Source organism: Perca fluviatilis, chromosome 21 (genome assembly GCF_010015445.1).
Source record: "Perca fluviatilis chromosome 21, GENO_Pfluv_1.0, whole genome shotgun sequence".
In the NCBI taxonomy this organism is placed as follows: Eukaryota; Metazoa; Chordata; class Actinopteri; order Perciformes; family Percidae; genus Perca; species Perca fluviatilis.
Genome location: NC_053132.1, coordinates 12097600 through 12125000, shown reverse-complemented (window position 1 = coordinate 12125000; position 27401 = coordinate 12097600). Strand labels below are relative to the sequence as shown.

General features: G+C 38.2%; 3 protein-coding genes across 3 annotated transcripts; all 3 read left to right on the top strand.

Annotated features, from left to right (window-relative positions):
- Positions 1–1736: 1736 nt before the first annotated feature.
- Positions 1737–5921, top strand: rgrb (retinal G protein coupled receptor b). The gene is made up of 7 exons (XM_039789350.1): positions 1737–1867; positions 2123–2279; positions 3056–3177; positions 3510–3663; positions 3907–4024; positions 5051–5164; positions 5503–5921. The coding sequence occupies exons 1-7, from the start codon at positions 1792–1794 to the stop codon at positions 5641–5643; spliced, it is 882 nt and encodes a 293-aa protein (XP_039645284.1). The 5' UTR covers positions 1737–1791; the 3' UTR covers positions 5644–5921.
- Positions 5922–11333: 5412 nt separating this feature from the next.
- slc18a3b (solute carrier family 18 member 3b) lies at positions 11334–14190 on the top strand. The gene has a single exon (XM_039787196.1). It carries the CDS (start codon positions 11878–11880, stop codon positions 13444–13446), a length of 1569 nt encoding a protein of 522 aa, XP_039643130.1. The 5' UTR covers positions 11334–11877; the 3' UTR covers positions 13447–14190.
- A 625-nt stretch (positions 14191–14815) lies between these two features.
- On the top strand, positions 14816–27092 carry LOC120551792 (choline O-acetyltransferase-like). The gene is made up of 15 exons (XM_039789373.1): positions 14816–15064; positions 15626–15745; positions 16604–16795; positions 17474–17592; positions 19475–19528; positions 19694–19874; positions 21973–22150; positions 22254–22423; positions 22500–22600; positions 22700–22828; positions 22935–23057; positions 23245–23386; positions 23654–23716; positions 24516–24653; positions 26681–27092. The coding sequence occupies exons 2-15, from the start codon at positions 15701–15703 to the stop codon at positions 26945–26947; spliced, it is 1902 nt and encodes a 633-aa protein (XP_039645307.1). The 5' UTR covers positions 14816–15064; positions 15626–15700; the 3' UTR covers positions 26948–27092.
- Positions 27093–27401: the final 309 nt, after the last annotated feature.

The following is a 27401-nucleotide window of genomic DNA, read 5'->3' as shown; positions in this document are numbered from 1 at the left end:
CGCATCAGATTAAGTGGAATACAATTATATTTTTATCTTTTTCATATACATTATATATCTCCCTCTGAATTGTAGAGAACAAGCAGTCTTAGTCTCCCCTACCTAAAAACATTTATTTCAGCTTTTCATCTAGCTCCTGATCCTCAGTCTGTCAGTACGAATGCCATGTCAACAGTGAAACCTTTGTTCCATTGCAAAACCATTCAGCAGATTATGATGGTGTAATAACCGTTAACCAATGCAATCATGTGTAACCACTGCAAGGGTGGTGAAAAAACTACAGACAGGATATCCTCGTCAGATTTATTCCCACATTTTAGCTTCACAATAATATTAATAAAAAAGTTAAATGAGATCCTTATTCCTTCAGTAAATTAAGGATTTATGGCTTTATGGTGCTGACTTTTGTAAAGGATATAGCTTCCACTGTGTCAATATACAAAGAGTAGAAGTTTGAGCTTTCAGTCAGGACAATATGGGCAGTTTGAGAAAAGGGTATTATGAGTCCATTGGGACACATCATTACTTCATAGTTAATGAGTTTGTGGTAATCTGTGGCCAGATTAGTGGTGCAATTAGACACGGCCCAAATGGTACATTTTTAAATGTTCAGGCTGTTGCAAGAGTAAAGGGTCACTTTTCTGCTGCCCTCGTTTTTAAGGTTATTTCCGTCAACAGAAACATAAGTAAATGAGGTCCTGGTGCTTTCACAGAGTTTTTTAATCAACCTTTCACATTTACTGTGGCTAGTAAGAGAGAATCAACTGTATTTTGAGTTTAAAAGAAGAGATTATGTAGTAATTTATTAGTCAGGTGTACAGTAGAGAACTGGTTGTTGGGACTGAGTGGTGCTTTTACAGACTTAGGAGACACTTTCTCTGCAACTTTACTACACAACATACAACTGAATCTTTATTTGTGTGTACAGTACATAAATGTATGCATTTTGAATACAAGTGATGTCTTCACAACTTCCAAATTGTACTGGCATTCAAAGAAAAGGCATTCAGGAAAAAGAAAAAAACATGACGATATATATGTCATAGATAAGTCCAATAGCCTAATAAAAATATGATTTGATGAAAAGATTTCCAGAACTTGAGCAGTCAAATCAAGTCAATTCTATTTACATAGCACCTAATCACCAATTTGCCTTAAGGGTCTTACAATATGTAGGCTACAGCATACGAAGCCCTTTATCCATAGACCCCTGATTCAACTAAGGAAAAACTTGCTTCCATCACTGCCCTGTATTAGAAAAACATGTTTTCTAAATTAATCAAATCAAATATTAACATAAACCTAAATAAGCACTTAACAGAGTGATTAAACCATGTTTATTGTATATTTAAAAGTTAACGTTGTATGCGCTCCTGTTGTTCAGCCTATAAAATGAGTTTGCTATAAACAACAGTCCCCATGCTTCCATTAGTCCTTATCACCCACAACAACTTTGACACTGTCAGCTGAGTGAGCAGTGAGTTTAGGGGGGTTTGTCCAGAAGGTGTGCTGCAGTAGCCATAACTCAAATGGACAAAAATCACAGCTGAGCTCTGAATCCACAAACTTTGGCATCAAGGGGCGGGGGGGGCCCCCCCCCTTTTTGGGGGTTTATGTTTGGTTTTTTTTTTGGGGGTTTTTTTTTTTTTTTTTTTTTTGGGGTTTTTTAAGGGGTTTTGATTAGTCTCTTCGTGCTTTTTCACGTGAAAAGAGCCTTTATAAGGCGTCTTTTTGTTGGAGCGGTGTTGCGCTACACAACTTGAAAAAGGACTTTATTTTGTGCATTTCAACATGGCAGCGTATACATTACCGGAGGGATTCACGGAGTTTGATATGTTTACATTCGGCACAGGGCTTCTTGTTGCGGGTAAGTGGACCGATCACACCGGAAGACATGTTTCACTTTCTGCAAGAATTAAAGGGACAGTTCACTCTGAAACCATTTGCTTTGATTATAAAAGCAAGAACACACCAACCATTTTCCTCATCGTGATGTTTGAAGTGCAGCCGTTTATTCACTTACAACCATAAAACTGTGCTGATAAATTCAGGCTGATAATAACAATGTGATACCAGAAACTAAAATAAAAACTAAATATCTACTCTTTTTTTTTACTTTCAGGCATGCTTGGATTCTTCCTCAATGCCATCAGCATTGTGTCTTTCCTCAGAGTGAAGGAAATGCAGACTCCCAGTAACTTCTTTGTGTTCAATCTTGCTGTGGCTGACCTCTGTTTGAATATTAATGGACTCACAGCTGCGTATGCCAGCTACCTCAGGTATCAGACAGAGGACACACTGAGGGTTTAAAGATATTTTCCTTATACAGGCCCTTTTTTATCATGGTGGGGGTACTACATTTCTTTTGGCAATCAAAAAAGGCCTAGTATTTGGGTAGCACAAACGTAATAAGCCTTTTGCTTTCATAAACCACAAATAAAGTCATGTTTTTTAAGGTACCTAACATCTTTATTGAAATGTTGCAACATTTAAATAGGTTATGTTTATGTCCTGTTTAAACCTCTTATATATTTCATTTAGTGGTTCCAAACCGGGTCGTCAGCAGGACCGGATTAACACACTAGGGGCCCCTATTGACCCCCCTTATTGAACCCAATATGTATTGTATATGAATTATACAAAACTCTATTCAGTAAAATGAACTATGAAAGCACAATAAACTAAAATATTAAAACTAGATATTAACTGAATAGTGGTCCATACAAAATGAATGTACTAATTTGCTATTTATTCTATTACCACCAACTAACTTCCACATGAGAGCCTACGGGCCCCTGTGCAGTAGCTCACTCTGGTAATCAAGCCTTGGGCATTGGGAAGATAAATCTGATGATTAGTTTGTTTTTTTTGACTTTTTTTGGGTGACACATTGGAGAGTTATACCTATTTAGGACATTGACTGAAATAATCTGAGAAGGGCACTTTGGATTAACTGCTCACAGCTCTTAGACATTTTCAACTTTTTTGTAATATTGGGTTTAGGCAACATTCATCTGCATCCTGGAGCATGATTCAAGTTTATTGTCTTTTCTAGATATTGGCCTTTTGGTCAAGATGGATGTGCCTATCATGGTTTTCAGGGCATGATAGCGGTTCTGGCGTCAATCAGTTTCATGGCTGCCGTCGCTTGGGACAGATATCACCAGTACTGCACCCGTGAGTACAACATATCACCAGTGTAATATAAAACTATATATATTTAAGTTACAGACTAATTTTGGAAAACAAAACAACAGATGGGTTGATGCCATTATGCTGCCTGTATTTGTAAAAGACTTTGACACTCAGTACTTAATCATAAATAGTACTTTTTATAAATAGTGCATCAAACTGAATTCCTTAGATTTGGTCGCAGTTTACTTTTGTTTTTGCAGCAGAAATAGCATAGAAATGTCAACACACATGCCATTAGCTATCTCCAAACAACAAATAATATATCAAATGTCTACTTAGATCCAAATTACATTATGCATGTCTTTATTCTGTAGAACAGAAGCTCTTCTGGAGCACTACACTGACAATAAGCAGCATCATCTGGATTCTTTCCATCTTCTGGGCTGCTGTTCCTCTTATGGGATGGGGCGTCTATGACTTTGAGCCTATGAAGACTTGCTGCACCTTGGATTACACCAGAGGGGACAGGTAGAGTTGTGTAAAGAAATTATACTAAAACTGGAATGTAGTCATGGACGAAATGGCCAGTATGCAGTTGTTTTCATCACTATCAATTCATGTTGCGATGTCTACAGTCAGCACATAATGATGATTACATATTTCGACTAAACAACACCTACACTATAAGTATATGAAATGCAGCCGTCCATGGCATTTTGACAAATATTTACCATATTACATATTATTTACTTTTGTTTCTCTTTTCGACAGGGACTATGTGACCTACATGCTGACTTTGGTGGTGCTCTACCTGATGTTTCCAGCTTATACCATGTACTCAAATTACGATGCCATCCACAAACACTTTAAGAAGATCCATCACCACAGGGTAAATGTGCAAAACCCATTTTAAAGGAATACAGATTTGGCAAAGACATTTTTCTACTTAACCTGAACTCGACTGACTTGTTTTAGCTGTGCATGTAGTGTTCATTGTGTTATATTTGGACACAGAGACACACAATGATGCCTCCAACATGTCACCAGCTACTGGAGTTGAGTGTGCTCACTGACATCTAGTTGTAAACAATAACAAGGAGCACAACAACTGTGGGTGCTACGTTAGCATGCTAATGTTTGTGCTGGAGTGGAGTCAGAACTGAGTGTTTTGCTTTCCTGACAAATGTGGAAAATACTAAACTGTGATCAGTGGCAATGTGGGGAAACAGCAGCTTGAATGTTAAAGGAATAGTTCGACATTTTGGAAAATGCTGTTAATATCTTGTTTACAGATAGTTACAAGCTATATACCATGTCTACAGCCAGTAGGCAATACGCTTAGCCAGTTTTGACAAATCTTCTCCAATGAAAGTAACTAGCACTACCTCAAAAGGTCACTAAAAGCCCCTAGATGAACCCTGAACTAATTACTCTGAGCAGCATGCCTGGGAATGAATTACAATATAATATTTCTCACTTTTCCCCTGATGGCCTGAAGTCGCCAAATTTTTTGTAGTCACTTTTTTGAAATAAAGCTGCTAAATCTAGCGAGAAAGTTCGACCAGCACCTCTTAAAGCAAAGCTCACTAATTACCACAGTATATCTGATTTGTTTAATCTGTGCAAAAAACAGCAAGTCATGGTATTACAAAAGGGTACAACTGAGACATATGTGCTGGAACTTTTTTTTGGCCAGGTGCACGAAACCTTTTCTTTCTAGTTAGCTTACAGATAACGTCTGTACAGTCTGCACATTGGCTGTTTGTGGCAAAGAAATGTCAACTGCACAAACCGTCAAACTGTAACCAACAAAACTGAAATGTGGTGTTCTTATTTCCAGCTGAATATTGTTAAAAAATAAACCACCAATGTTCTAAATCCACTACATCGCATGTGTAATATCTTTGTTTTCCAGTTTAACACCAATGTGCCTTTGAGGGTAATGCTGACGTGCTGGGGGCCCTACGTCCTCATGTGTATCTACGCCTGTTTTCAGAACGTCAAGGTTGTATCTCCCAAACTAAGAATGGTGAGCACTTAAGTAGTTTAATTTAATCCGACAGTTTGAGGGAATATACTGCACAGTCAAAAATATTTAAAAAAGGAAGGAAGAAAGTCATATTATTGCTGATTTAGTTCAAAGGAGAATTCCAGTTTATTTAATCTGGCTAAACTGTTGGCTTGTTTACAATCTGATCATTTGACCGCTCGTGTTTGTTGTTGTAGCGAGGTAACCATGTTCCTATATTAGCAAATACTTTGTTTTCATGATGGCCAGAACGGCAAAAACGAGACCAAGTTGTAATAAACTGGAACTGTCCTTTAAATCAAGTAGTTGCATGATTAAATCCTTGTTTGTGCTCACAGGTGCTTCCAGTTCTTGCAAAGACAAACCCTATCTTCAACGCTCTCCTTTTCTCATTTGGTAATGAGTTCTACCGAGGCGGCGTGTGGCACTTCCTCACCGGGCAGAAGATTGTTAATCCGGTTATTAAGAAGTCAAAATAAAAGGAAACTCATTGCTCTCATTATAGGTTCCTGTTGTAAGCATGAATGGGTCGTTTAGATGCCTGTCGGTCGAAATATTTTCACATGTGGACAGTAACTCCTGACAATCTCTACATTTGGAGCCTCATGCTGGATTTGTGTAAATCTATTAAATGTGTTGCAGGTAATTCATCCACTTTCAAATTACTGTATTCTTTCTACAGCAATTTGTCTTTAACATGCACTGCTCCTCTGTCCGTGTGAGACCACTGACAATAAACCCATTGTGTTGCTGCTTTTCTATTGTATGCTCCATCTACTTTAAAATGTGTTTTTTTAAAAAGCCGTATAACTGAGCTGCTTTAAAGAAGAGCCCTGATTTCTACAATTGACCAGCGTCAAGAGATGCCCTCTCATGACACACTTGTCTCAAGCATTTACTAAACAGATTAATGAACTGTGTTTGAGGTGATGTAACTTCTTTATATGGTGAGAAAAGCAGTCACTATGTTAAGACTGTATTATTCAATATACTATAGTCAACACCTGAGGCAAAGTGAAACTTACTGCATGCTTAGCGCATAAACTGTTAAAGAGGTAGATAGTGTGGTAGATCACATACTTTCTTACCTTGGAGTTACTCTTTAAAATGTTATGGTGTATTCTAGTTCATATTCCGATAAATAAACTTATTAGCATTTGTTAGACTTATTATATTGTGCTGAGTTGTTAAAGAGCAAATGCACAGCCCTTTCTAGTTAGACAAATTGCAGATTCTGGCCTAGTTCATGAATAAAGATAGGCATGTACATAAACACATTGTTTACTGAAGGGACCAGATGTCAAACCTGAAACCTAAAATTAGGTTAAACTAATGAACGCAGGTAGGTTGTAGGCATAAGGAGTTATGCAGCTGGACTGGCACTGAGCACTTTGAGGAACTCTGTCTCTGCTGAAACCAACTAGTCATGGTAGCCACATTATGCAGCTTCAAAATGTATTTTGTTCTGTTGTACCGGTTTCCCTGGATTACATACATGCCATTCTGTCTTTTCTAAATATGAGCCACATTTATAGCAAGTGTTACGGTGTCAGCGATGGCGCAGAGAGGAAACGACTACAGCACTCTGATGTCTGAGCTGCTAAATACATCTACTCCAGAAATAAGCCCACTAACCTCAGACGCGACTGACGTTCTTGCCAGTCGTCAACAGGTGAAATCCTTTCACTGTCATTGGCCGCCTGTCTTAACAGAGGAGGAGTCGACCCTAATGAGCAAAAATAGCACAGAGATAGGCCTGTTGTGTATTTAAATCAGAAAAACAACAAATTTATTTCATATGTAATCAACTCTTAATTTGCAATGTTATCAGCATGTACCAGCCATGATACGTTGTCTAATGAAATGATCAGTGCATAAATCAGGAGATGGCCAGGTCTTCAGTATGAAATGTGTGATCTTTGTTTTTTTGGAAATAACAAAGATGAGACAGAAAACTTTAATGAGAGTCAGAGTCAATGTACAAACTAGTTCAACTCAAAGTCATTCATTTTAAATCAAAGATCATAGTGTTAACAAAATATAACTCTCCTTTCGATTTAAAGCAAGTTTTTATTGGCCATGTTAGCTGTGTGGCACTAGTGATGCAAATGGATGGATTCCCATGAAATGTTGTACAGACATTCATGGTCCACAGAGGATGTATTGAATTTATTTTTTATTGATCCCCTGACCTGTCATCTAGCGCCATCATCAGATCATAGTGTTAATTCTTCCAATACTTTGTTTTATGACCAAATACAGGCAAAAACAGTACAGCCTCACAGAGCTGTTAGAATAGCTGTAGACTCATGTCATGTCTTGTTACATTGTAACAAGACATTAAGGTTAAAATCTTTGGATTTTGGATTTTTGCATGATTTTCTTCTAAAAGTCGGTGTCAAAAAAAAGATGAAAGAAAAAAATAAAAGCTAAATTGGTAAAAGAAACAAAAGAAAAAAGTCTCAACTAGTCAGAAGTTAAATCAGGAGTGCTGTTATAAAGCCGGCTCTTTACTGTCCAAAACAAGCTTTTCTAATTAGCAGGTATTACATGTTGGGTATAATCATGCACTTCCTCATAAACTCTGCTCCTCATCTACCTGGCTGATCAGGGTATTTCCCAGGAAAGATTGTGGAATCCAACAGATTAACATCAAATTCTTGGAAACAGTCGTATCATTGACAGCCAGCTGATTACAGACAAGTGTCTGTGGACTAGTGATCTAATTTGGTCAGAGCTGTAGATAGAGGGAGCAGTAATAGCAACAAGTTCACAGGAAGAAAGAACAACTTGCCACAGACAGATATAGTCTCATTGAGCTTTCTCACAACACATTGTGCAAGTAACTTAATCCGACTACAATTCTTTTAATTCAGTTAGGATTTAGATCACAGTCCACACACAAGGTGAGGTGAAGGTGTTCCTGCCTGTGCTTGAAAAGTAGGCCAATGGTAAGTATGTTAAATATAATGCTAGTCACAGACAGATGGTGTTAAAAAAGAAAAACATGTCACAAAAAAACCTTACGCAGCACAAACAGCAGCCCCACCACACATGGGTGCACACATGGCATTTTGAGAGATTTAGGTAATCAGTCAGATTTTGGCCTTGACCAACTGCCACTTTGCTCGTTTGAAAGCCATGATGTCTCTCTCTCATGGGTGGGCCAAATTCTCTGGCCGGGCAAAGCAGAGAAAAGGGAGGTAACCTTGCTCCTTATGACCTCATAAGGAGCAAGATTCCAGATCGGCCCATCTGAGCTTTCATTTTCTCAAAGGCAGAGCAGGATACCCAGGGCTCGGTTTACACCTATCACCATTTCTAGCCACTGGGGGACCATAGGCAGGCTGGGGGAACGCATATTAATGTTAAAAAAACCTCATAAAGTGAAATTTTCATGCCATGGGACCTTTAAATTTGCCATTTTGAAACTCTTAAAGTTATAGATTTTGCAGTAAGTGTACAATATGGATCATATTTCTACAAAAATGAAAAAGCATAATACTTTTAAAAGGAGGATTAGTGTTGAAGAGCATTTTACCTTTTCCCAACTGATGGTCTGTTTAAGTGCAAAAGATCCGCTGCTGAGTTACAATTTGGGAAATCAATAAATAGTGTATAACTGACTTTACTGAGTAAAGGTTGAAGAACAGAGGTCAAATGAGGGAAACAATGTTTGCATTATGTCCCAAGTTAATGATCAACTTTGTATTGGCCTGATATGCACAATGGTTGATATTAAATAATAATCTAGCTCAGAGCTACTACAGAGAAACAAGCAAAGGTCAGCGTAAATCTTAGATTAAACATTACATGTTACAGCCCACGGGTCAGATTCAATGACTCAGTGTAAGGAGACATGCCACATGACAAAAACAAAGATCTTATATAACACTGCATGTCCGTTCATAAGCCATAATGATTTCTCATTCACCAACTGATATTTTAATTTTAACAACATCAACAACAACATCTTTGACAACAAATTGTGTCAAAGATGTCACACATTTCTTGTGGATTTCTCTTGAAATTACTTTTAAAAGGATTTTGTTTTTTTATAATCTGGATTAGATATTTGAGTCACTAGACAGCCTTTCTTCTGGTCTCATTGATTAAACTTCTCTCATATCGTCTTCACATCAGAGGCCAGGTCACTGTCCATGTCTCAACCCAGAGGACAAAGCTGACACTCTGAACTCCTGCAGACACTGCCGAGTTACCAGAATGAGTTAGAGATTATCCATCTAGTCACATCTCTCCACTGTCACTCGTATGAAATCTGTGTATTAAAAAAATACAAACATAAAACTGTAGTGTGTTTATCTAACGGCTGCTGCTGTGCCAAGCCACTCTCATTAGTGAAATTGGGCAGTTATTTCCTGTGGTGTGTTAATCCTCCTGTTGGTGTATTAATGTTGCCTTTTCTGCCTCATATAATCCACAGAACATCCTAGAAACACCCCTCTGCCATCTACTTCGTCCTCCAATATGCTGTTTTATAACAGTAATCATCAAAATGTGATTGTTATTCTAATAAGAATTATCATTATCCGTAAAATAAGTAAAATCTATAAGGACCTGTTTGAACTTTAAATTTCCAAACGTTATTATTAGATATTTTTTATTTATTCATAGGGGGACAAATACGGTAAATAAATAAAAAAATGTATAGCATATATAATCCATACAAGTATGTATCGAAATCGAGGAGTTGGATATTCAGGTTAACATTTCCTGTTAAAATGGGCCTGTTAAATTGTTGTTGTCACAACTATTACTGATGTAAAGAAACTTGTTATAGCATTGTGTAGCACCAGAAAACAATATGTATCTATCTTTAAACAGATTAGATTAGATTGGATCACTAAGGTAAATTTGGATTTCTTGTTTGTTGCCTTATGTCAGATAAAGGTGCTTCCAGTCCTATGTTTTGCGTTTTGGTGGGTGCTACCCTATGTTGGACCATGGATTACACATTGATTATTATTTGCAAGACTTCGTCGCCCTCTACTGGCAAATAATGAAAGTTCTAGTGAAGAAATAAAAATTCAATGAACAACGCTTTTATACATTAAACATAATTAAAACGTAAAATCTGTTGTTTTGTTGTTGTTGTTTGAACCCATAATAAAATTAACTACTCCAAAATAAGAATCTAACTATAGAAGACAAAACCTGGGAAACAGAATAATACAAAAAATCATAAACTGATAACAGGAAACACCATTTGGTTTAAGTGGTTGTAATGATGTAAAATGTTTAGTTATCTTTCAACTTAATGGACAACATCAGTTAGATGAGGTAGTGGAACGATTTGTATGGTTGTTGTGTGTACTGGTAGATTTCCACCACAAGGTGTCGCAGGTGTCTTGTGTTGAATCTAAAAAGGTCCCCACATCCCCGTACTGTTTGGTACGATTCCTTCTCAGGACATAAGAGCTACATGCAATAGTTTTATATATATATATATAGGCAGTTTTGATTAATGTTGTTATTGACATGTTTTGGTTTCTTGGCTAAATTTTAACGAACAGTTTTTCATTCACAAATATAAAATACCCCTCAGCTGCCGTTCATGTTTGTTTGTGGTGACGGGTGCTGAAATCTCTTCAGCTCCTGCAGCAGTGGGTCATTTATGAGTTCATGTCTGGTACACATTTAAAAAGCTAAAATCGTAAACTACAAATGTTTCCTTTTAAGGCAACTACTGACTTGAATATTTTATCAAGTGTTAATATTTGAATTTCCAAAAACATCTATATTTATAGAGACTCAGTGGCGAGAAGTGTGTTTAAAGTTGTTTTATGTTTGTGGTGTTTAAAGTCTTCTTTAGATTTATACATGCACCCACTGAGTGTGCGCACGGCTGTATAGGCTACTGTATGTGTTTGTATCTTATCTTGAGATTATTAGAGTTTCTTTGGCAAAGATGTATTACTGCAGATATCTCAGATGTGCGTGTGCGTATGTCTATGAATGTATATAGAAGCATTGAAGAATAGAACCAAAGTCATGAGTCACAAACTGGACATTAAGAACAAGAAAGCCTCTTTTTCTTAGTCTCTTGTGGTCGTGATTTGGTGCTCACCGGCTCTTATTGGTTGAAGTGATTGCAGCCATGGTTGGAAATTAACATAAAGGAGGCAAGTGGCGAAGGGATCCACATGGGGGCAAGCTAGTGATGCGTCATAGCACTTTGTGAAAAGAGGAGACAAACAAAGGACTAAAATAGCGCCGAACCTGCGGGTTAACGTGCACCAGTGCCCACAAGTCACTCGTGGTCTCAGAGCTGAGCGCAAAAGTGCCACAGGTGATAGGAGGTATGGACACAGAGATGAGAAAGATTGAGCGTCCTATGTGTTGCAAATAAGTAACCAAAAACGCTCCAAACTAACTTTGCCATGTAAGATTAGCGAGCGAAACCGTGCAGAAACTCCACGATTTCATCACGTCACTTCTCGGGAGATCATGAAACAGCATCGGATGTGGCTGAGGCGAAGACACGTCGAGGAAGCTGAGGAAAGCTATCTTCACCTATGAGACAGCCAAGTTCCCCTTCGCCTTTCCCTTTACGCACAGGCGAGGTGAGGACGGAGAGCATCACATAAATGTAAAGAAAACACCAATGCGTCATCCAAGTTGTTGAAAGATCGGCAGCAAACGGGAGAAGCACAACAACAATTTTGAATTGAAAATCATAAAAGAAGCACATCATGGATGGAGAAGGAGGATCATCCGGGCTGGTCAAATCAGCCGCCGTTAAACTATCCGAGATGAGCGAAAGAACCAAGCAGTTAGGCACCGCGATAAAGGATCCTCACCAGCAAAGACGGATCATATTAGTGATTGTTTGCGTGGCTCTCTTGCTGGACAATATGCTCTACATGGTAATCGTGCCAATTATTCCAGACTATCTTGTTGAGTTGGAGAGTCAGCAGGCAGAGCACGTCCATGTAGTGATGCACCCAAACTCTTCAGCCAACAGCACAAGCCAAGACAAAAGCAACAAGGACAATTTAGATGTTCAGATAGGAGTACTTTTCGCATCTAAAGCCATCCTGCAGCTGCTAGTTAACCCACTGTCGGGAACTTTTATAGACCGGGTTGGATATGACATTCCACTTTTAATTGGACTGTCTGTTATGTTCGTGTCCACCTGCATATTTGCGGTTGGTGAGAACTACGCGACGCTCTTTGTGGCCAGAAGTTTGCAGGGTCTGGGGTCTGCTTTCGCGGACACCTCTGGAATCGCGATGATAGCTGACAAATACACGGAGGAATCAGAGAGAAGCAGGGCGCTGGGCATCGCTCTGGCGTTTATCTCTTTCGGTAGTCTGGTTGCGCCTCCCTTCGGGGGCTTCCTGTACGAGTTTGCTGGCAAGAAAGTGCCCTTCATCGTGCTCGCCTGCATTTGCCTGGCGGACGGCGTTCTGGTGCTGACCGTGATCAAGCCGTTCTCCAACAGGACTAGAGAAAACATGCCAGTCGGCACACCCATATACAGACTCATGGTTGACCCGTACATAGCCGTGGTGGCCGGGGCGCTGACAGTGTGTAACATCCCCCTGGCCTTTCTAGAGCCCACCATAGCCAACTGGATGGAGACCACCATGCACTCCTCTCAGTGGGAAATGGGGATCACCTGGCTCCCAGCCTTCTTCCCTCATGTCCTCGGTGTGTACATAACTGTGAAACTAGCAGCAAAGCATCCACATTTGCAGTGGTTCTACGGAGCTTTGGGTATGGTTATAATAGGGGCGAGCTCCTGCACAGTCCCTGCATGTAAAACTTTTGGGCAGCTTATCGCCCCGTTGTGCGGCATTTGTTTTGGCATTGCACTGGTAGACACTGCTCTGTTGCCGACACTTGCGTTTTTAGTTGACGTGCGTCATACTTCAGTGTACGGTAGTGTTTACGCTATAGCAGATATTTCCTATTCTGTTGCATATGCTATGGGTCCTATAGTAGCCGGACAGATAGTGCACAATCTCGGATTTGTACAACTCAATTTGGGTATGGGCCTCGTCAATGTGCTTTACGCACCAACCCTGCTGCTGCTGCGCAACGTGTGCCAAATGAAACCGTCCTACTCAGAGAGAGATAACCTGTTAGAGGAGGCTCCGCAGGGGCTGTACGATACTATCAAGATGGAGGAGAGAAGAGCTAAAAAGAAGGGCTACAGTTCGGCAGGGAATTGCTTGTCAGTAGATGAAAATGGGTTTGACACCTTCAAAGCACAGCGGTCCTTGTCAGAAGAGTCGTCCGGTCCGGAGAACACTTAACCCGGCCATACTCGTACCGCCCCACGAAACATTCCCCTAAAGAGATTTGGAGATGAGGCAGGTTGTAGTAAAGTAATTTAAACTTTTATGTAAGTACCGATGTGCAATATAAACACCCGATCACCAAAATCATGATGACTGATCCGCTTTCCAGAGTACAGTATATTGTAGATTTAATTGTGTCGAACAAGTCTATGTAGCGTTTGTCATGGACGTATAACTGGAGTTTTGTGAGAGATCAATAAGCTAATGTTAAATTTGTGTGTATCACTGAGTATTGTAAAAAGATATAAATAGATAAATCTGCGTACAAGATTATATGGGACCAACTATAAACAGCACATTCCCCGTCCTTACACAAAATAGCCTATATTTTTAGTCTCTGAAAAAAAACTTTTTTACTTGCACATAAAAGGCCTGATTTTCCTTTTTGGTTGTTTAAAAAAAATCGTGAATTTTTATTTTGTAACAAGTGGGCCTGTTTGTCATTTCTTTTTATTTCAAATTAAATGTATCATAATAAATTGATTTTGTACATATGTGGATATAAGCACAATGTAAATTCTTAAAACATACGTGGACCTCTACAAAGTATGTGTGTGTTTGTGTTTGTGTGTGCGCGCGCGCGTGTATGAAACATTTTGTCAAGACGTAGCAAATGAAGTCAGTCTCCTTCAGATGAACAAAGATGTATTCATTTATTAATTGTCGTTTTAATAAATCTCTGTTTGGATCTGTGTGAAACTGGTGATTTCATTCTTATTTTAAGCGTCAAACGAATAAAAACGAAATAAGTGTGGAACTTATTTCGTATAGCAATATCATACATTTAGATTATAAAATAATTCAAGAAGTATTAACAAACAATGGTTTAATTATACAAGTCACATTTGGATGTCAATGTGAAAAAGTATGAAACTTTTTGTGATTAATGTAAATTAAACTAAAGTTAAATTCAGACTTTTGAGTTCCAAAAGTTATAACTCTCTCACATCCACAACAAGCACATTGAGAAAGCACAGAGAGAACAGACCTTAGCCATAGTATGAAAACATATAAATCAACAGATTCAAGTGCGCAATAGTGCATCCAGTATTGTCTAATATCAGGCTGACAAACTCTGCAGAAATCGTAGGACATACATCTGAACCGTAAAAGCACCATGACTGTCATCTCTGTCGACCCGCAGAACCATCACAGTCCCTATGAATAACAAACCAAAAATGTCTCACTCTTTTTTCTATACTAAAGTTATTATCGGACGAAGTTGTCCAGACACAAAAGCATACTAGGCTGAGCCAGTTTTGGAGGCATGAGCAATGTTGTCAACCCAAGAAGGATGTGCACGCTGTCAGATAATATGTTCCGCGAATAGATTTCGATGGGAGGAGTTTCTTGCCCCAAGGGGGTAGGTAGACGCAAACACCTTCAGCATCTTTTTGCAAAGGCGCGCTTTATGTGGAGTCACAGCCTTATGGCGAGGCGAGGGGACGGGGGAGAAGTCCAGCGCCTGAACGGAGCTTTACACTAACATGGGATTTCACAGCGTGGACGTGGGAGGCAATGTGAACTTCCACACACTTCTCTGACCTCTTGAGCGGCCCACCGATCAGTTAAGGTAACTTTTCTTTCAAGTAATATGTGTTTATTAAAAATGTATCTTTGGCGAAAAGCAAGTTAAGATTATGTATCTTAAAAACGTCATCGCTTGAGGTCCACTTTGCAATTAATTTTAAAAAGTTGTCTAATTGTTAATCATTTAACTTGTTTTCAATCAAACCAACTTGCATCCAATGATACAGAATTATCTACAAATTCTATGTTTTGGTTTTGGCACGATTTTACATTACATTTCACATTAAAAAGTGAGACGGCACTGAAATATGTACACATGTTCTCCTTTTACTGGCTGAATTTTAATTTGTTTTAGGAAATATGAAGCTTTTAAGACAGAGATGAAATTAGTTTTGAAGATGCATATCTCTTTGCAGTGGTGAGCGATGAGGCGCAGCTGGAATTCAAGGACATGCAGCAAATTGCATTAGGCTGCAAGATGGTGAAGAATGGAAGCCTGCTGGTTTTCCTTTAAGACAGCACTAAGTAGCTCCATTGCTCAGTAGGCCAAATTTTATTTACTTGTCTGCTCTCTTTCTCAAATGTCTTAACATGCTTCATGCAGGGAAGACTGACCTCACGTCGTCTCCAGACGATCTCTTTCTAAATTATTTTACCTTGACTGGACTGGAATGCAAAGATGCCCATCTTGGAGAAAGAAACGGCCAGAGACCAAGACAGCCAAGTATGAAAACGTGTAACTGTTTTTAAAGTGAACGTGTGTTTTTTATTTACATCAGCATTCATCCCATACCTTCACTTCAATTCATTTCAATTCAGTTTTAATGCGGACCCCTGCCTCTGTCCATGGTGCTGAAGTTGACAAAGTAATGGTACATTTTCAGCACCATAGACAGCAGTAGCGTCATTTACGCTAACTGACCGCTGGGGGCGAAATGATAGCAGGCCTTGCACCTTTCAGGGGTGTAAAACCTTATTCCATTAACATAGAACATGTCTCATTTTGTGCTGTCATTTAATCCACATAAAGCAATTGGTGGATTATGTTATTATGGAGTTTGCTGTGGAGTTGTTTTCTGTGGTTTGACTGGCTCTGAATTTGTGTTTTTCCCAGGGTAACACCTCTGTCCTATAACTTAAAAAAAGTTAAAAAAAAAAAAATAATAATAATAATCTCCACGATTTCCATTTCTTGGAATCAACAGCTAGACAACTTATTTTACAATTCCAATGTAACGGTCAATATTAACATATCAGGCTTCTAACAGTACTGTTATGCAAATGATCAAACATCAGACAGAAAAGTATCAATTTGCATTTTCCATCCTTATAAAAATAGGAGTATTCAAGTCCCAGAGGGCTGTAGAATTTATTATCAAATATGCCTCAAAGCATTAAAGATGAATTATTAACTCAGGTTCTAATAATTAAAAAAAATCAAGAAAAGATGTGAGGGAATTACCCCTTTAGCTAATGAGCCCTCGGTGAATCGGGGAAAAGACATAAAAATGCTGAACAGCTGTTGTCATTTCATTACTTGTCATGAGTATTTATACCAACCTGCTGTTTTTATGATCGTCAGATGTTGCCAAAGGTCCCTGTGCCCCCATTGCAACAAACCCTCGACACTTACTTGAAGTGTGTCCAACACCTGGTGAAGGAGGAGCAGTTCAAGAAAACAAAGGCCATCGTGGAGAAGTTTGGGGCTCCTGGAGGCGTCGGAGAGGTTCTCCAGAAGAAGCTTTTAGAGAGGAGGGACAAGACGACCAACTGGGTAAACTCTCTGATCTGCAAGATACATTTTTTTTTTAAAACACTACTGTTGCTCTTTGCAATGGGGCCCCCTGTACCAATAAAGTTTCTTTTGTTTTATTAGTCTTTAAAAGTTGGATGTGTTTCTCCTTTTGTGGTTCATCAAACATTCATTTTGGAAACTTAAATGCAGTCATTGAAAAACTGAATTCTTCAGTCAATACACTTTTTGTATCATTCATTATCATTATAATCTAATATGTTGAATTTGACCTTTTACAATACAGCTTTTATTGTATTTATTTTGTAATAATAAGGTATTGAATTCTATCTGCTCTATTTAGTCTGAGACAAAAAATGAAAATGACCTCAGATTTTTCTAAAATAATATATAACCCATTCATAAAAGAGTTGAAGAAAGTGAAACACCAGGTGATAAAGATTTATTGGATGTTGCTTCAATCTCTCAACCTGTGTTTAGGTGATTGGTCAGTCCAGAACTCATCAAGCTCAGTGAAATCTATCATGCTCCCACTCTCACACATACTCTCTCCCACTCTTCTTTTCATCTGACAGTGATACACTGTAATGTTTTTTTACTCCATTGCCCACAGGTCTCAACTCTGAAAGTAATAACTCAAGTCCAAAACGCTTAATGAAGTCACATTTCTCAAAAAAGTGTCCCTGTGGTTTTATTTAGGTGTATGACTACTGGCTGGAGGACATGTACTTGAACAACAGGTTGGCCCTACCGGTCAACTCCAGTCCTGTCATGGTTTTTCCTAAGCAGACGTTCAGAGATCATAAAGACGCCCTCAGGTATGTGCTGGAATTCTGGTTTGACAATATTGTAAAACGTTTGCATGCGCTGAGTTTATCCACCCTCCTAGGTTAGCTGTGATGCATTCGAGACTCTGAAATAGCTGCTACTAACTGTGTAGGTCATTAAGAAGAGCAATTAGAAATAAAATCTCATCCTCAATCACTTTAGGATAAGGTAACAATATGTAAGACAATATAAAAAATATATATATTTATCTTGTGACAGCAGCCTATCGAACAGAATACAATACAACGATTATTTTCTCGATTAACCGATTTGTCCAAAAAATCTCCCACAACAGTTTCCAAGAGTCCATGGTCTTCATGTTGGTTGTTTTGTACAACTAATTATTTAGCTCTGTAGGAAACCCTCTTTCTAACTTTGTTTTAACTTTTACATATAGGAACATACATATAGGGAATCTTAAATTGAAGTAGAAGTACTTAAATGTAGGGCTGAAACCAATGATTATTTTTATTGTCGATTTATCTGTTGATTATTATTTTTTGATTAATCGATCAGTTGTTTGGTCTATAAAATGACAAAAAAATGATGAAAAATGTTGATCAGTGTTTTCCAAAGCCCAATATGGCGTCCTCAAATGTCTTGTTTTGTCCACAACTCAAAGATATTCAGTTTACTGTCACAGAGGAGAGAAGAAACTAGAAAATATCCGGTAACACTTTACTTGAAGGTATCTACATAAGAGTGACATGACAGTGTCATGAACACAGTCATGACACTGTCATGACACAATCATGACACATGAACTCTAACCCTAACCATAACCATAACCATAATTTGTCATGACAAAAACAGAATGACACTTACTAAAAGAAGCGTTATTTCATAAACGTTTATGACTTGTTTATAATGTTTATGACACGTTCATGACAGTGTCATGTCACTCTTATGTAGATACCTTCAAGTAAAGTGTAACCAAATATTCACATTTAAGGAGCTGGAATCACAGTTTTTTAAAACTTTTTTCATAAAAAATGACAAACTTATTAATCCAACTAATCGATTCATTGTTGCAGCTCTACACAAATGCACCAAGTTCCACCAAAAAAGCTAATCACAATACTTCATATCACATAATAACTCAGATAAACATCAGATTGTTGCAATGGCTGCAAATTGCTTAATACTCTAAGTCAAAACAACCAGTTTTTTAACCACAATACAACACCATCAGTAACAATACAAAGTACATAGTATAGCACTCAGTTCTGCAGCCACTAACAGGATTTATGTTCTTCTCAGCAGGCACTGGACTCAGATTAAGATCTGAATTACAAACATGGAGAAAATAACTGGCATAATCTCTTGGCAAATCTCTGCCCATTATTAAATGAGCCGTGGTCCATCAGACATTACACCAGTCCACCCAGCTCTGTAACTCAGCATTAGCTTTTGTCAGCTCACGCCGCACTAACTGAATATTTCCAAAGCATGCCAAGCTGGGAATCTACTGACACAGACACTTATTCGATTGGGAGTGACAGGGCCAAGCTCTCCACAGAGACTGCTACTCAGGCCTCATTTAGGGGTGTGGTGCACTGCAGCCACCTCTTTTGTATTGATCTGGCTTTGAACGTAATAACACCAAGACAAATGACATGCAACATAAGACCTGACAGGGCTCTGTGTTTTCCCTTATTGCCCACACAGCCCACTCACACATACAGACTGACTCTCTCTCTCTCCCTCTCACAAGCACAGATAAACGCAAACAGCTCGCCCACTGTATCCTAGTAATTTACCATGATGTGATTACTGTTAGTCCTTTGAGAGTAGATCTAATTATAATCACTGGCCAGTTCGCTGTGTGTGTGTGTTCAGTTTTTCATGTGTTTTAAATTTCAAACTTTTAAGATTTGCTGCTCATCTCATCAGAGGAGTGTTGGACTATAAGGCTCTCATTGATGCGTAAGTTTAACCTGTAATGAATTACCTGTCCACCTGCATGCCGTACACCTCATCTATGTTATCTGCACAGAGTAAAGTTAGTGAATTACAAATGAAAATAAAATAAAGTACCTATAATAAGTGAGAGTCTAGAGGTAATTTGATGTGTGTAATAATGTCTCTCAGGCGAGCACTGCCTGTGGATTTTGCTCGAGGCCAGCTAGCTGGGACCCCTTTGTGCATGGAGCAGTACTACCGCCTTTTCAACTCCTACCGCTACCCGGGACTAAAGACAGACACACTGAAGGTCCAGATAAACGCAGCCTCCTCAGCGTCAAAGCACATCATCATAGCGTGCAAGAACCAGGTCAGCATGCCGGCCTCTGAGGAAAGTTTTCACACTCCATCGCACTTCTAACTGAAGTGTCCTGTCCATTTGAGAGGAAATATAAGGAAATGTAAGGTTGTTTTAATATTGTATTCAGAGTTTATTGATAGATGCTAGAAGGTGAGAGTTCTTCTACAAAGTGGTCAGTGTGTCACATCAGACATAAGACTTTCTTTGGTTTGAATGCCTTTTTTTACCACCAGAGACGTGGGGCTTTACCACTACATGCAGGAACACTGGCCTCTAGTGCAGATAACCTCTTTCTTCATCAGATTAAAAAGTAAAGGACTATTCTGGACATCTAAACTGGCTACAATAGACATTATCATCTACGCAGTCAAGGTGACATCTTTGAATATAATGTGTTACAGATTTAATGTATATGACCATCTACATTCAACTGAAAAAGACAAAATCCTCCACCCTTTTAAACATTATCAGTCATGAATACAAGGTTTGTTTTCCAGTAACAGGCAGTAGGAAAATGTAAGGACATGAAATGTATAGAACACTTAATTACAAACATGTCTCAAATGGCTTTAAAGAGGATGCAATTGCCTACACAATAAATTAGCAATGAATTACAAAACAGATCAAGAAACGATCAAGGAGATCAAAACACAGTGCAAGATACAAAATTCTGAAAAAGTGCTTACCTAAATTATCAAATGTTACTATGCCACACCTACTCCTCAGGATCTTACAGACTTTGTATACAGGCCAGGCTAAACAATATGACGTCTATTAACAGGTAATCATTTGACTGGTTGAATCTATAATTTACATGTCTATAGGATAAGAGAGCAAAGCCTGCAGTATGCATGGCTGCATTTCAGTTTCAGTTTGAAAACTCTGTGCCTTTATACAATTATGAAGCGTATCCTATCTAGCAATGTTAACATGTCTATTTGAATATTTAAACTGATGCAATGTGAAATTATTTGCGTATGATCTGTATAGATCTCTAATAGAATAAAACCATTGAAAAAGACTTTGATCGTTGGGGCTGACTGAGCTGGAAGTAGTAAACAGAAAATCTTGGAGCAGTCTTCTTTCACAATTCCCAGCCAGACTCTTCCAGCTGCCCTGTAAATTTTAACCGGAAGATTTTCTATTAATAAGAGACGTTTTCCAAAATGTACGGCATGCTGGTAGCATAATGCTGTGACTCACATAAACAGTTGTTCTTCAGTTAGACATTTGATTTTGTAACTCTGGTGTGAACATAGTTGCTATTCTTACTGATCGAATCAGACAAAAGACTAAAGATTATAGGTAATACGTGACCATATATTTTTAGTTATATACAGTATTGTGTGTGTCTCAAATGATCATAATAATAAATAAAAAAATTACTCCAGTGTTATTTAGTTTACTAAAGTGTCATTTAGTGGTTGTCGTGTTGAGTTTTGTGTAAGTTTGTTTTTTTAAGACCACACAAGCCCACTCCCACAATGCCCTCTATCAAGCAGGCCTGCTTGCTATCTGTAGTCTGTGCCATTTTACCCAAATTACCTTTGAGTCCTGGCTGATAGTCCTCTGTATAGATTTCCATAAATGCATGAAACCCTCGTCACTATCATATGTAGGTCTTATGTCCAAGGCTACTAATTTTTTATAAATTTAACTCACGTATTGTGCCATTATTATTTTTTTTTTGTGCCATTAAATTACCACAGAAACGGCACAGTAGGAGCTCTTAGCTGGAAATGGTTCTGGGAACCATCAATCTGTGGCACATGGCCCATCCCTATGGAGATACAGGCAGTTAACTTAATTACTGTTGATTGAATCTGCCACTTCAGGAGCTTTCTTGAGTTCAATTGATCGCAGTAGAGGAGCAATATTTTAGGTAGCAATTGGCCATTTTCATACCATACCATAATTACTTGTGTCCTATTTTATCTCAGCTGTTCAAATACTGCACCACAGTAACACTATATTCAGATTTAAATTACTATTAGCAGGCAAGGGCAAATATAAACTCAAGTAGTCACTATTGAATTTACATCAGGTAATGCAGTACATAACAGAATAGTTAAGAAACATAATTTCTGTCACCTATTTATCTCACTAGTTTTTCGTGTTGGATACAGTCGCAAACAGCAAGCAGCTCAACGAGACAGAGATCTTAACCCAACTGGAGAAAATATTGAAAATGGCAGAAAACGCCAAAGAAGGAGTACCTCCTTTTGGCATCCTGACATCTGATGGGAGAACAGAATGGGCACAAGCCAGAGATGCACTAACAAAAGGTGTCAGCTTGCACATTTCACTAATGTCTATTACATTCAGAAGTTTTAAACAACTTATTTTCAGACAAATAAAACAATACATATCCTTCCCTTCTCCATCCAGATCAAACCAACAGGGACTCTCTGGCCCTGATTGAGAGCTGTCTGTGTGTGGTGTGTCTGGATGAGCCTAGTGGCCTGGAGCCTCGAGATACTAACAGGGCCCTGCTGATGCTGCATGGTGGCGGCCGTGAGAAGAATGGGGCAAACCGCTGGTATGACAAGTCAATGCAGGTAGGGCTACGTTCAAGGCACTAAAATCCTTAATAGATGTAGAGTCTGGCCTGTTAGCTAATCCACTTTTTCTCAGTTTGTTATAGGAATGGACGGGATATGTGGAGTCGTGTGCGATCATTCGCCATTCGAGGGAATAGTTATGGTGCAGTGCTCCGAATACCTGATGAAATATATGTAAGTCAGCCCATCATAGCAAGATATACATATTCTTGTCTCACTGAATGCTGCTGAGGCTTACAGTGAATGAGACATAAGTGTTGTTGTCCTGAACAGAACAGGGAGTCCCTCCAAGATGGCGAGAGCATCCAGCATCAGAGAGCTCCCCTCTCCTAGAAGGCTGCTCTGGAATTGTAACCCACACATACAAGGACTCTTAGCAGCATCTGGAGACAGACTCAAGAGGCAAGACCAACACTAACTAACTAACTAACTAACTAACTCGCTTAACCATATATACAAAAACATTTTCTACAGACATCGTGTTTCATATCTGTGCTTTTTCCTTCAGGCTGGTTGATAATCTTGACATGGATGTTTTCAAGTTCAACGTTTATGGGAAAGAATTCATCAAAAAGCAGAGGATGAGTCCAGATGCGTTCATACAAGTTGCCTTACAACTTGCATTTTACAAGTAAAGTATACATTCATGATCTCATTAATATATATAATATATATATAATATATATAATATATATATATAATATATATATATATATATATATATATATATATATATATATATATATATATATTAATATATATATATATATCCTTCAATATATATATATATATATTAATATGCAGATATTGTCATATAGATGCAACAGAAGGCTCGTTTCCACTTATGAGAGTGCGTCCATTCGTCGTTTCCAAGACGGTCGGGTTGATAACATTCGCTCTGCCACCCCTGAGGCCCTGGCCTTTGTGCTGTCCATGACAGATGAGAGGGACACTTTCACCGTGAGTAATCTTTCTCACTTTAACCTCAATTACTGAGTAACTCCCACATTACTTTTCATCACGCCTGCTTAAATGAAACAGGTGCGACCAGCAACCTTGATACGCCAAACCTAGTGTCCCCTTCCAAACAGATGATCTCCCTGTGGAGTTAACGGGTCCATGAAAAAAAGAAATTTGCTTGCTGTACTGCTCTCTTTTTGTACAATGTAAAAAGTGCCCTGTGTTTACTTTTTATATTCTCTAAATTATTTCTCACTTCTCCAACAGGATTCAGAAAAAAATAGACGATTGAGGGAGGCAATTAATGCCCAGACAAATTATACAATTGCAGTAAGTATTTCAAACAATTTTTTTTTATTAATGTTATAGCAAAATTTAAATGTGTAAACTAAATATCTTTATCTCAATATATATTTTGAGTATTAAACATTTACTCCCTGGAGACTTAAAGGAATAATTTGACATTTTGTTAAATACGAAGCAAATATGAAGCTCCAGCCAGGGCATGGTTAGCACAAAGACTGTAAGCAGAGGGAAACAGCTAGCCTGGCTCTGTCCAAAGGTTAAAAAAAAAACAGTACCTCTAAAGCTCACTACTAATTACTTGTTAGCAAGGCTAGCTGATTCCCCATCTCCAGTCTTTATGCTAATCTAAGTTAATTGTCTCCTGGCTGGAGCTTCATATTTAACACATATGAGAGGGGTATCCATCTTCATATCTCAGCAAAAAAGCAAATAATGGTATTTCCCAAAATGGTTGTACAAAGGTTTTATCATCCTCCACGGGACTTGCTGTTCACATTAGCTTGAGTTGAGTTTATTTGTCACAATAGATTCCAATATTAACCACCAGAACAAATATAAATTAATATATTTTGGGTGGGGTATCACTTAAAGAAGATGAAGATGAAGATGAATCTTTAAAGGCACATCGTATTTCTATTCCAATCATCACAGTGCAGCTAAGGTCATTCAGTGACCATAGTCTGCAATCTAACATGATGTAACATGTTTGAAAAGGTACTGTACACAAAACAAGGACTATGCCTGTAAATAATTGCCTGTGCTCATATTGAGGTCGTAATTTAAAATACTTAATTTAGCACTAAGCAAAAAAAATATTGTTCAGGCTATAACAGGAATGGCAATAGACAATCATCTCCTCGGGCTTCTGAGGATCTCAAAGGAGCTCAACATGGAGAAGCCGGAGATCTTCTGTGATGAGACGTATTTGGCCAGCAACCAGTTCATCCTTTCTACCAGTCAGGTAACATTGATCCCATTCTATTCTTACATATAACATTTTCTCGCTTGAAATTATGGCTTCTGGATGAAGATAAAGAATACGGAGGAGATACTGTTGCGGAAATGCTGATATTGTTTAGCTGCTTTGCATAATTCCATCCTAACTTCCTCCTCTTGTGAGCAGACGTACAGTGATAGGAAAACACCTGTCAATGCAACAGAAGTAGATATACTAATTCCTATCTGAGCCGGAATAGGCTGTGAAAGGAGATACACTGTAGTTCTTGGAGCCCAGGGAACATCACGTTCCACTGCTTTGCTAGCCACAAATTACAAGGTGGAGATCAACCAGGTTTTCTTGAAAATAAAAACTGACTTTTAAACTGTTCCATGTGTACCTCTCGACAAAGATAACCTGACTCCCAACCACAAATTTGTTGCCACATGAGATCAAGCCTGCTAATGTTTTCTGTAATATATCATTTAAGGTGAGAAACACAGCCCAGCCCACTAGCAAACACAGTATAGTAAATAAAGAGAACCAATTACAAATGGCTTAGGTAGAGACCTCTCAAAAAGAGTCACTCAACTCTGTAGTCATTTTAACAGGGACTGAGACTGCAAATGTGCACATGCAACACAACAAAACTTTATATGCACAAGTCTAAATAAAATATTCAGTTTCTGCTGGTGTTTGGGATCCTCACCCAGGGTTCTGTGCTTGCTGTTATAGTGTTCTTAATTGGAGACCCTGCCAGACTCATCTAGTTCCCTCTGCATGAAGTTTATTAAATGAGACCATGTGTGTATTTAGCTTTCCTGACAGCACTTGAACCCAACACTTAGAATAATATTTGTTTTACTAATATTTATTGCTTAAGGCAGCCACATACCTCAACTATATGGAGTACATACACTATACATTCACAGTACTACAGATATTTTTATTTTAACATTTGTGAAAGAAGCCGTCATTATATATTGAAAATGTAGATGTTGAATATTAGTGGAGTTTTCCCAGTGGTGCACCTCTGAAAAACTAAATACAAAAAATAAAGATATATATATATATATATATATATATACAGTACAGGCCAAAAGTTTGGACACACCTTCTCATTCAATGTGTTTCTTTATTTTCATGACTATTGACATTGTAGATTCTCACTGAAGGCATCAAAACTATGAATGAACACATATGGAATTATGTACTTAACAAAAAAGTGTGAAATAACTGAAAACATGTCTTATATTTTAGATTCCTCAAAGTAGCCACCCTTTGCTTTTTTTATTAATAAGGGAAAACAATTCCACTAATTAACCCTGACAAAGCACACCTGTGAAGTGAAAACCATTTCAGGGGACTACCTCATGAAGCTCATTGAGAGAACACCAAGGGTTTGCAGAGTTATCAAAAAAAGCAAAGGGTTCAGTTATTTTACACTTTTTTCTTAAGTACATAATTCCAAATGTGTTCATTCATAGTTTTGATGCCTTCAGTGAGAATCTACAATGTAAATAGTCATGAAAATAAAGAAACACATTGATTAAAAAGGTGTGTCCAAAACTGCCTGTCTCCTATATATATATATATATATATATATATATATATATATATATATATATATATATATATATATATATATATATATATATATATATATATATAATTTGGAGCTTATTTTATTAAACAATTCATCTTGTGGGTAATTTATCAAGAAAAGATGGCAACCATTTTACTGGTTCCAACTTGTCAAATGTGAGGATTTGTTGCCTTTTCTGTTTTATATAATTGTAAACACAATATCTTTATGTTTTGGACTGTTGCAAAATAATGTGCAGATGTCCCCTCAGGTTTTAAAAACATGTGATGAGTATTACATCAGCTGTTATACACAAAAATATGTATCCAAAAAAAGAATCAACAGATTAAGCAATAATAAAAGTTACTTAGTTGCAGCCCTATCTGATTAATCTTTCTTAAATACTAAAGCAGCTCATTCTCTTGACTTAACTGGTCTAACCCAGACTGTGTCCTCATATATCCAGGTCCCTACCACAGTGGAAATGTTCTGTTGCTACGGCCCGGTGGTGCCCAACGGCTACGGCGCCTGTTACAACCCACAGTCAGACCACATCATCTTCTGTGTGTCTAGTTTCTGGGAGAACACAGAGACGAGCTCGGCCGTTTTCGTCAAAGCCCTGAACGAGGGCCTGCTGGAAATCAGGGACCTGTGCAATAGAAGCAGCGCAGTGGCTACCAAACTTGCTGATAGCAGCCAGGGAGCCGGCCGGCCTCATATATCAGGGAAGTAAGCCATACTGAGAGAGCATGCCCACTCTAGCTGCTCCACTCAACACTCTTAGACGTAGTTGAGATGCCTTTGTGTGTCTTTGTTGTCTGTGCAATAGTGTTCCTTTAACAAGAAAATACAAAGCCTTAAAGTATATATATATATATATATATATATATATATATATATATATATATATATATATATATATATATATATATAAAATATATGTAAATATTAACAAATGTGAATGAAAACTGGATCTTTTTTTTATGTGTGTAGACATAATAATAATGATTTCAGGTCCAATGACCCCGTTTGACTCGGCAGACTGAGAATAACTGGTCTGCTGCATTTAGGAAACTAAAGCCATGTCCGCTTAGTAGCACTGATGAGAGGGGCAATTCCTCTGTTAGAGCGAACCAGCTGAGTGATCCCAATGTATATCTTACACACATAGAGTAGTAATGTAATAT

Coding starts and splice junctions, on each gene's coding strand:
- rgrb (XM_039789350.1), top strand. CDS start 1,792: ATGGCAGCGTATACATTACCGGAGGGATTCACGGAGTTTGATATGTTT. Junction 1,868..2,122: donor CACAGGGCTTCTTGTTGCGG/GTAAGTGGACCG, acceptor TTTTACTTTCAG/GCATGCTTGGATTCTTCCTC. Junction 4,025..5,050: donor AGAAGATCCATCACCACAGG/GTAAATGTGCAA, acceptor TTTGTTTTCCAG/TTTAACACCAATGTGCCTTT.
- slc18a3b (XM_039787196.1), top strand. CDS start 11,878: ATGGATGGAGAAGGAGGATCATCCGGGCTGGTCAAATCAGCCGCCGTT.
- LOC120551792 (XM_039789373.1), top strand. CDS start 15,701: ATGCCCATCTTGGAGAAAGAAACGGCCAGAGACCAAGACAGCCAA. Junction 19,529..19,693: donor TATAAGGCTCTCATTGATGC/GTAAGTTTAACC, acceptor AATGTCTCTCAG/GCGAGCACTGCCTGTGGATT. Junction 23,387..23,653: donor ATGAGAGGGACACTTTCACC/GTGAGTAATCTT, acceptor CTTCTCCAACAG/GATTCAGAAAAAAATAGACG.